The sequence below is a fragment of the Copadichromis virginalis genome, linkage group LG5 (genome assembly GCF_057382275.1).
Source record: "Copadichromis virginalis isolate Kocher_CV1m ecotype Utaka linkage group LG5, C_Virginalis_male_GT1.1, whole genome shotgun sequence".
NCBI lineage: Eukaryota > Metazoa > Chordata > Actinopteri > Cichliformes > Cichlidae > Copadichromis > Copadichromis virginalis.
In genome coordinates this window covers 6,805,254-6,814,303 of record NC_140622.1, presented here as the reverse complement: position 1 = coordinate 6,814,303, position 9,050 = coordinate 6,805,254, and the positions used below count along the sequence as shown (strand labels likewise).

The window sequence follows — 9,050 nt, the reverse complement described above, 5'->3', positions numbered from 1 at the left end:
ATCACTAGTAAGCTAAAATTAACTGCATAATTAAATGTATTTTAAAAAGGCATAAATATGGACAACTATTTTGAGCAGAACGGGGCGGAGATTAGGACCCAGTGATCCCTACAGTATTTTTAGTTGAATACGAGTTGGTTGCAAAACAGGCAAGTGGACAGCCTAAAGATAGGTTGTGATTATTGATATTACTCGAGAGAGGAGTTTATAGTAAAACTTCAAGGAAGACGACATGGACAGGACGGTCAGCCTGCCTAACCAGCCCGAGAAAACCACAACTGGTAACACATGTACACACTTACTTGATCAAAAATCTCACGTGAATCCTTTTTCTCGGTTATCTGACTGTACGCACTGTCACACGAGCTGACCCTCTGTTTAAGTAAAAGCTGAACTGTACTCGCAACTAGACACTCAAGTTCATGCTGAGCGTGTGGGTTAGCATTTTCTAGAGTTACATTACATGCGTAACCAGTGCAGTCTGCGTGGTTACTGAAATGCTGCGTGAGCCCAACAGCGAGGCGGGGGACCGTGTGCATGTAAAATAATTTGGTGTTAGTGTTTTAATAACATTATTGTGTCACATGTGAGGAAGTGTTCAGAGGTAGGACTCCTGTAGCTTTTCGTATAGAAGCTGCTCCCAGCAGGTTAACCCCGTCTCTACATGGAGTTTAAAACTTTAGACGTTAGAAAGTTGTAATAAATGTGCTGAGACAAAGGTTGTTTCATCTTAAAGGTACTGCAATTCTGAAATGTTGATAATTTTTATTTTTCTATGAACTTCTGTAATACCAGTCATCATTATTAGGGAGGAGAAAATGTGATATATCAGTAAGACTGAAGCCCAAGTTTCCCCCGACACACACACACACACACACACACACACACACATATATATATATATATATATATATATATATATATATATATATATATATATATATGAGAAACGTTTAGGTAGTAAATACTAATTTACAATAGATATATTGGCTACATGTGTTTACATAAAGTGTGTAAGCTATGCTGGAAAAAGCAAAACAAAAAACAATGAATTCTTTATTTAGCAGATTTTCAAATGTGCCATGAAGGCAGCACCATATTTAAGAAACAATCTACTATTTAGTTTTTCATTTTTATTTTATTTTTTTGCAGTGACTCTGGTTGAGAGCAGCAGTGCTCCCAGTGGGCTGGAACTGGTTAGTTCCTACCAGACCAACAGAGTTGGAGACCCCATGAATCTGGTTGCTCTTGCAGAGCAAGTCCAGAAGGTGTGGATTGGACTCAGTTTTTGTTATTTTTTACTTTCAGGTTATTCTCATAATGAATATGTGTTATATCTGAATATGTGTTTTGTTTCCCCCCCCAGGGAGATGAGTTTGTAAAAGCCAATGCCTGCAACAAACTGACAGTCATTGCAGACCAGATCAGATACCTGCAGGAGCAGGCGAGGAAGGTAAGAGCCGTGCACGCTGGATGAGCTGCATGGTCACGTTGCTCTGATCTAAAGGCAACATCTTTGCTTCTCTGCTAGGCTTTGGAAGAAGCCAAAAGAGACTCTGAACTGCACCACGCTGCCTGTAACATTGTGAAAAAGCCAGGCAACATCTACTACCTCTATCAGAGGCCATCGGGACAGAAATACTTCTCCATCCTCTCGCCTATGGTAGGCACCAGCCTTGTTCATGTTATGTCAGCCCAGACTGACAGCAGTTACAAAACTCCAGTACAGCAGCTGTTACATCACACACGTGAATACTCAACGTGACGCTGCACGTCTGTGTGTTAGTGTTCAAAGGTCGTGCAGCCAGAAGGGAGCTGATAAATCAGATGATCAGGTTGCTCAGGTTGGATGTGGCTGGTTACGCTGCAGCTGTGGATGGTTTTGGAAGCACAAACTGGTTTTAAGAAGATTAACCTTTTCAATTGTAAATGTAAAACATTTGTTAAAAAAAATGTAGCAGGATAAGCTTTTTAGAATTTTATCCAATTTGGATAAAACTCCTACGTTTTTTATTTGTTTGAATTAGAGATACCGCCAATGCTACTCTTTTTCTTTCTTATTCGATTCCTTAGCTCCTGATTTCTGTCCATACCAAATACTGATCTGATACCAGCGTAACACCAATAAACTGTAACCCGAAACTAGAAATCATTATGTGTAAAGCAGCATGTGGCTAATAAATGACAACAGGACTAAAACAAAAAAAGTGAATCTGACAGAACCGTGATCAGAGCTTTTCTGTTACATCACCTCACTGGACTGCAGTTTGTATTTACGTGAAATCGTTTTACAAACATAAAGAAAAGCTGTCGGTATTGCAGACTTTGATGTGCTGAACGTTAGCAAACTAAAGGACAATGAAGAGAGTTTCCTTCATGGTGGATTTTTGATCTCAAAACATATTCTATTTATTATGACAGTCCTCTCCTCTCCTCCACAGGAATGGGGTCCAAGCTCCCCTCACCCATTTCTTGGTGCATTCAAACTTCAACACGACATGTCGTGGACCCCCTTCGACGAGGTGGAGAAGAGAGACGCGGAGCTTGCCGTCATGGACAAACTCGTCAGCCAGCAGACAGCCTTACCTACGTACGCAGGACCCAACTTCAGAGGCCTCACTGAATAAAGAACAGACTGCTCCAACTTGTACACACTGGGCTTTTCAAGGACATGAGCCAGATGCTAACGCTAGTCTTAAAGGATTCCAGAACTGCTCGTGTCAGTCACAAAAGCTTCACCGACTTTCTCATGTTGCCTTAAGGACACAACTTGTTAAGTTTATGTTTGTACACACACACAAATCTTTTCTAAAAGTGAAAATCTCTGATAGACTGTGTCTGGACACTTTTACTGTATGAGAGCATTTATTAGAACTCGTGTAGCAGAATATTCCACCAACCTTCAGCACAAGGATCAGATATAAAGCTGCACCACAGAGCTCATCCAAAAACACAAGAAGCTGACATCCAGCTTTTCTCACCAAAAGGAATTGTACTTCTGCGTCTCATGTTAGTACAGCATCAGTCTGCAATTTTTCAGCAGAATTCTAGGTTAGCATAGAGTTTAAGAAAAAACTGAACCACTCCGAAAGGTTTAGCTTTTTAGCACCATTAGTGGTGAAACAAGGCACCTTATCCAGCTGTATTCTTGAAACTTGGGCTCTTGATTAAAGCCCAACTGTAAGACAATATTGATATATGGTGATTTAAAAAAGCCAATATTTTTTTTCATGCACACAAGAGATTTCCCAAATGTGCTATGTGTAGTTATTTATGAGTGAGGACTAGGATAATGTGACAACTTACTTGTTTATGGTCTGACTGGACGAGTCAGCTGGTTGTCGTCCCTGTGGCATTTCCATCAGTGCCCTCTAGTGGACAAACTACAATGTCAACACTTGTGGTTGAAGCATGTTTCTCCGGTGTCTTTATTTTTTCTAGCTTTTCAGCCAAAAGAGAGAAGACCACTACCAATATTTAGACCAATGGCTAATACATGACAGTGTTCGGGATGTTCCTAATGATTACTTTACTGTTTAACATCACTGTACAGTAATCAAATATGGCCACTGTTAATATAAACAATTGCATTACTGGTACAGAAGTGAGGGCAACAATGGTTAATTGATGAGTTTGCACACTCGTAAGTTATAAATTGGCTTTTCTTAAAAATAAAAGTGTAAAGATGAGATTTTTTGTCTCCAGAAAATAAACTGTCATTTCATGTTTGTTTAATTGCATATCAACAAAATCAAAGTGCAATTTCTTCATTTTAAATCAACTGTCCCCAGTCAGTCCCATTTACATCTTACTTTGAAAAATATGGATGTTAAAAGTGCATTTCTATTTTTAAAATATTGTCCATCACAGTCAGCTGAGCGTGTCTTCCTATAATGATGTAATTTTTAGAAGGTAAGAGTTAATATGAGACAGAAGCTCCCAGTTATCCGTGGCAATGTTGAAGTGCACGGCGTCCTCCTCTGAGCTTACCTTCAGCAGGATGTGAGAGCGTGGTGGGAGGAAGAAGAGCACTTTGAATTCTTCTTTATGTGACGCGTCTGATATGAGGAAGGGGAGGAAGTGCTTTTCCACCAGTGTATTTAGAGCTGCTTCCTTCAGCTGGCAGCAGAATAGGCTCATAGCACTGTCTCCGCTCTCTGAGCAGATTTCGTCCCACAAACCCTCGAACACGCTCAGTGTGCCGCCTCGTCCCCAGTTTGAGGGGACAGGCAGAGGCAGGAAAGTTTGCTGGAAAGCCACATGGATGTCAGGTAGGGTGGTGTGCCATGTATGGCCATCTGGAGAGGTGAAGATGGCGCTGGCGTGGAGGCTAGTAGGGTAAGGCTTCCTGGGCTTCAGTGTTAGCTGAACTATGGCCGACGGCCTCTCTCTGAGAAGACATGGGACGCTGATGTCGCCCAGCTCCTCGTAGTGATGGTCTGTGAGGCTGAAGTGAAGGCGGATGCTAAAGAGTTGATCGAAGTGAGAGTCATGAGAGTTGATGTGGACCAGCTGGTACTGTAAGGTGATCTCTGAAGCAAAGCTGGAGTCACTGAATTGATCTCTGTAGGCCTCCATCGATGCGCTCGCCTCCTCCGGGCCTTTCTGTACTTCATTTGAATTTATGTCTCCTGCTCGTGGCTCAGGAGGGGCCTCGATCAGCCTGAATACAGCTCTCTCTGTCTGCTGGATGGTCAGTGTGCTCGTCAGCCCCTCACCTATGAGGCAGGACAGTGACTGCTTTTTGTCCTGACGCCCTCCCTCTTCCATGCCCTGTGCCAACACCCCAGCCAGCTTCTCCCTTGACAGCGTGGTCAGGAGGGTGTAGTAGAGACGGGCGTGGTCCTGGATCTCCATGTCTGCGTAGTGGCAGACGAGGAGCTGCAGGACGTCAGCCAGAGGAGTCAGCAGCGAGTCCAGACTTGGGTGGACGAGCAGATGGCGGCAGACCCTGAGGATTTCGTTTCCCAGACGCCAATCACCACCTGTGCACAACGAGGATGACGAGGGAGTGATGATGCTGGAGAGGAAGGTGAGGGTGCTTTGCTGGATGATCTCTCCTTCCTCCGCCACTCGGGCCAGCATCTTGAGGTGCCGGCTGAGGTCGTGTGAGGTGAGCTGGGTTAGCGGTGCCTCAGTAATGACCCTCTGCAGAGCTTTGAGGAGCCCCACAGACCAGCTGGACTCAGACAGTCTGTCCTGGGTCTGGTCAGCCAGGTTGATGAAATGTGGAGCCAGCTTGGTGTGGTTGAGGTAGAGCTGACACAGCTGCTTGGTCAGGTCGTTGGAGTAACGCTCCACGTGGCAGAAATAATACAGGAAAAGGAAGGCCGCTCTGAAGAAGGTGACGACGAGCTCTCTGCCGCACCCGTTCTCCACCATGCTCAGCAGCGAGCTCAGGTGCTCGTAGAGGTAGGCCAGCCCCTGGCCTCCCTGGCCTTCCTCCCCCTCCTCCAGGTACACCAGGGATAGCATGTTGAACCGGGCGAGCAGGGTGGCGCTGTCATTAAACACGGTGGGGACCAGAGCTGAAGCGAGCTGCGGCGTGAGGAGCACGGGGAGGGTCTCGTCACCGTCGCCGCAGCTGATGGGCCGGTTCTCCGGGAAGTGCAGGATGCAGTCCATGTAGAAGAGTTTCTCAGGCGTGCTCAGGAGCAGGTGCTGGGAGAGCACCACTAGCCGTTTGAGGATGAAGGCTTCGTCTTCAGAGCTGAACAGGCTGTCTGTGAAGGCACACTTCAGCAGCAGAGTGGCATGAAGGAGGCTCACCTGACGGCATGAAAAACACCAAAACAATCAGACTGATCACATCCCAAAACTTACCAAAGGGAAAGACAATTTGTTTTATTAAAAAGAAAAACAGAAAACACATATTTGGCAGTAATCAATAACAAGTTTTTAGAATAAATCGTGTTTTGAATTGAAACGATCAGACTGAAACAGAAAAATGTCTTCTTTTAACAATAGCCCATTACGCCACACAACGGGGCCTGTGGATATTCCACGCACCTCAGTTCTGTTTTCTTAACCTTTAATTCAAGTATGTAATCTCATTACGGTGGCTGCTGTAGAACACGTTTTAGTCAAGAGAGATCAAAACCATGAAATATAAGCTGTGTCCCATAACGGCCACGACAGGCTGGCGTTATGTGGTGTTTGTGTAAAAAGCACATTTTTGTATACACTATATATTAACATATATGAATAGTAACACTTGGAAATAAATTAGGTCATAAAATGTAAATGACTTCAATTCAGAACATGAGGCTCGAGGCGAGGAGAAAGAGGGTGTCGTTTCATTATGATAGTGGTGGTTTTGTCGCTTTGTGTTGCGTTTTCTGTGTCTTTGCTGGAGGGGACCGCTTCTCTGACGATAAAACATGTAAGGCGCTTCATATAATGAGTCTGAAGGTGCAGGAATAAATTGAAATGTTCCTCCACAACATGCAAACAACTACTACTTCTCTTCTCCTCTGCCTTTGACGTCTTACGTATGTGACTGGTCTCTAGGCAAACAGGCAAAACTTGATTTATTCAAAATATGGCGTGGGATCAGGGTGGTTTCCTCATCAAATTGTTGGAAGATGTAATTACACACTAATCAATATATATATTGATGAGTATAATATTCTTTTTTTCCCCCTATTAAATAACTTTAAAATTGACTGACGGTACCTTCAAAGTTGAGGACAGACACCAACATATTTTATCTTGTAGAACAAGACATGCAAATGCTGAAAGACTTAACCACACACTTTCAGCCATCTAACCAAAAACCCAGTCAGATTATAAACAAGGAACTAGAAGTGCAAAAACGCCAACTAATTTCCTGCTTTAAGGAATCACAGCACTTCATCCTTTACTGATTCCCCTCCCCCTTCAATTCATTCCATGTAACACAAACCTCACTGGTGCCCAGGAGCCGCAGCAGGTGAGTCCTGAATATAGCTGGAGGGACTCCAGGCACCATGGCAACCACCTCTGTCAGTCTATGTAATAGTGTAGCCTGACACAGAGGAGTGAGCAGGTAGGACTCATCCAGGAGGGTGGAGAGGACTGATCGCAGCTCCTTACAGTCAGGGCCGGTGTGCAGAGTTGGTACTGTACCCATGGGTCCCAGGATGAGAGAAGACAGTATGGCTGAGTCCTTGCTGCTTGCCAGGCCTGACTCCTGGTCTGCTTCCCATGCAGCTGATGTGTTCCCTCCCAGAAGGGCTTTAAGGTGCTCAGCACCAGCTCCTGTTTCCTGGGTGAGCTGATAGATGGCATTTCTTAACACCAGAGTGTAAAGCTCCGCGTAAGCCTGGTGGAGCCTCGATGTTTCCTGCTGCCAGAGTCCACCCAAGAGCTCAAGGCGCTGGGAGAGGAGGCCGGGGCAGCAGGCCTCCAGTTCCCGCAGGCACTCGCAGGCTATTGCCCGAAGAGGACGCTGGCTGCCATCCGTATGGATGTCGCTGGTGTCCTGGGCTATTTGAAGGAGCACATCCAGAAAGTCTAGAGATGCACGGGAGTGGCTCTTCACACAGGAAGTGCAGATGAGGACGGAGGTGAGAGCCAGGAGGAGGTGACAACGAAACTGGACAGACTTAGGAGGACACTGGGCGAATACTGACATGAGCTCCAGGGCTGTCTCCTCACCCACAGAGTCCGAACAACACAGCAGGGTGGGGTGCTCACACAGCGGCAATAGCAGGAGGATCTGCGAGTGGGAAACACATAGAAGATAAGAACACTGCACACAAAAACATTAGCTTGCCTGGCCTTCCGCCAGGTTACTGCCACAAATCCTTAAAAAAACAGCAAGTCTGTAAGTACAGTCACATATATGTTACTGCTTTACATTTTCAAACTTCTCCGTATCCCATAGCTACCAAACAACACAGCTTGCTCGTTGCTGTCTTGCGAATGTAGAGAGTCAAACAAGGCTAATTTAGTGTCAGTGGCTAAGGTACACACGTTCCAGAGCGAAATAAGGGAACAGACAATGAATATGACACACTGCACTGTACATGTTTGCCAGCTGACACAATACCGACGCTTTCTGTTCACTATATTTACCTTAACGCTGTAAGTGGCTCTGTCATCGCGGAGCTCGCGGAGCAACTCCGCCAGGAAAGCCTCCGCGGTGGTCCCGGAGAGGAAGCCGGACGGTCTGCGGGAGAAAGCAGAAATCCTCTCGGCCCAGTTCGCCGCCATTGTCTCTCAAATCCAAAACTTTATCGGCTTGCAAGTTATCATTTCAGGAACTGTTACTGAAATCCGCTGCTAGCAAAGTTGTCTTTGAGAATTAAAGAAACCAGGCTTCGCAAACATACAGCATCTACTGTTGATAGTTGCCGTTTCCGTATTGTGTCACGCGCACATTTAATACTTGCAGTGCTATATTTACCGCCCCCTGTTGCTTTGGAGGATATATCCAAAGAAAAATTTTTTTAAAACCAAGGCATATCTCTAAAGAGCGAGTGGCTGTGTCCAAATTCAGGGGTAGCATGCTTCGAAGGATCCACCCTACCCCTGAATTTCCTACCCTTGAATTAGGACACAGCCACTGAATGTAGAATCCCAGTCAACTAAGCTCAGTGCCTCAGTTCCTTGAAAGTCAGAAGTGCATCAGAAGCTCAGGAAACAGCATGGTCCTCATTAAAAAATTTAACATGTCATGATTCTGTGTAATAAAGTGAGATTTCATTTTTCATATGAAAAACCCGAGCATAAAACAGCGAGGGAAACTTTTAAATTTTAGTCTAGCCACCACATTGACAACATCTTAACTACAGGGTTCTTGTTTGTATCTTTGTTTGTTTTTTGTTGTTGTATTTTTCTGAAGGAACTCATCATATAAATACTCATAAAATAATAATAATAATAATAATAATAATAATTATTATTATTATTATTATTATTGTTGTTGTTGTTGTTATATCATTGTTATTATTATTATTATCATTATTATCATTATTATTATAGTTGTAAATTTGCTACTGTTTAATTTTCTTGTCACCCGAATCAAAACAGTCACTTGGTTTAAGCGCTAGATGGCGCCAGTACAT

The 9,050-nt window shown here is 44.4% G+C and overlaps 2 protein-coding genes across 3 annotated transcripts; one reads left to right on the top strand and one right to left on the bottom strand.

Moving 5' to 3' along the window:
* The first annotated feature begins 89 nt into the window (after positions 1-89).
* Positions 90-3,740, top strand: lg5h1orf50 (linkage group 5 C1orf50 homolog). The gene is made up of 5 exons (XM_085455664.1): positions 90-281; positions 1,153-1,268; positions 1,367-1,453; positions 1,532-1,663; positions 2,442-3,740. Exons 1-5 carry the CDS (start codon positions 233-235, stop codon positions 2,625-2,627), a joined length of 570 nt encoding a protein of 189 aa, XP_085311790.1. The 5' UTR covers positions 90-232; the 3' UTR covers positions 2,628-3,740.
* On the bottom strand, positions 3,116-8,443 carry ap5b1 (adaptor related protein complex 5 subunit beta 1). Of its 2 annotated transcripts, none has more exons than XM_085455662.1 (3): positions 8,059-8,443; positions 6,905-7,699; positions 3,116-5,769 (listed from the first exon to the last, which is right to left on the bottom strand). In XM_085455662.1, the coding sequence occupies exons 1-3, from the start codon at positions 8,194-8,196 to the stop codon at positions 3,889-3,891; spliced, it is 2,814 nt and encodes a 937-aa protein (XP_085311788.1). In that variant the 5' UTR covers positions 8,197-8,443; the 3' UTR covers positions 3,116-3,888. The 2 variants fall into 2 exon arrangements, with proteins under 2 accessions (XP_085311788.1, XP_085311789.1); XM_085455663.1 differs by lacking the exon at positions 8,059-8,443 and adding an exon at positions 7,841-7,962.
* Between the last annotated feature and the right edge of the window lie 607 nt (positions 8,444-9,050).

Coding starts and splice junctions, on each gene's coding strand:
- lg5h1orf50 (XM_085455664.1), top strand. CDS start 233: ATGGACAGGACGGTCAGCCTGCCTAACCAGCCCGAGAAAACCACAACT. Junction 1,454..1,531: donor TGCAGGAGCAGGCGAGGAAG/GTAAGAGCCGTG, acceptor CTTCTCTGCTAG/GCTTTGGAAGAAGCCAAAAG. Junction 1,664..2,441: donor TCTCCATCCTCTCGCCTATG/GTAGGCACCAGC, acceptor TCTCCTCCACAG/GAATGGGGTCCAAGCTCCCC.
- ap5b1 (XM_085455662.1), bottom strand. CDS start 8,196: ATGGCGGCGAACTGGGCCGAGAGGATTTCTGCTTTCTCCCGCAGACCG. Junction 7,700..8,058: donor GAGCCACTTACAGCGTTAAG/GTAAATATAGTG, acceptor TCCCACTCGCAG/ATCCTCCTGCTATTGCCGCT. Junction 5,770..6,904: donor GGCTCCTGGGCACCAGTGAG/GTTTGTGTTACA, acceptor TCATGCCGTCAG/GTGAGCCTCCTTCATGCCAC.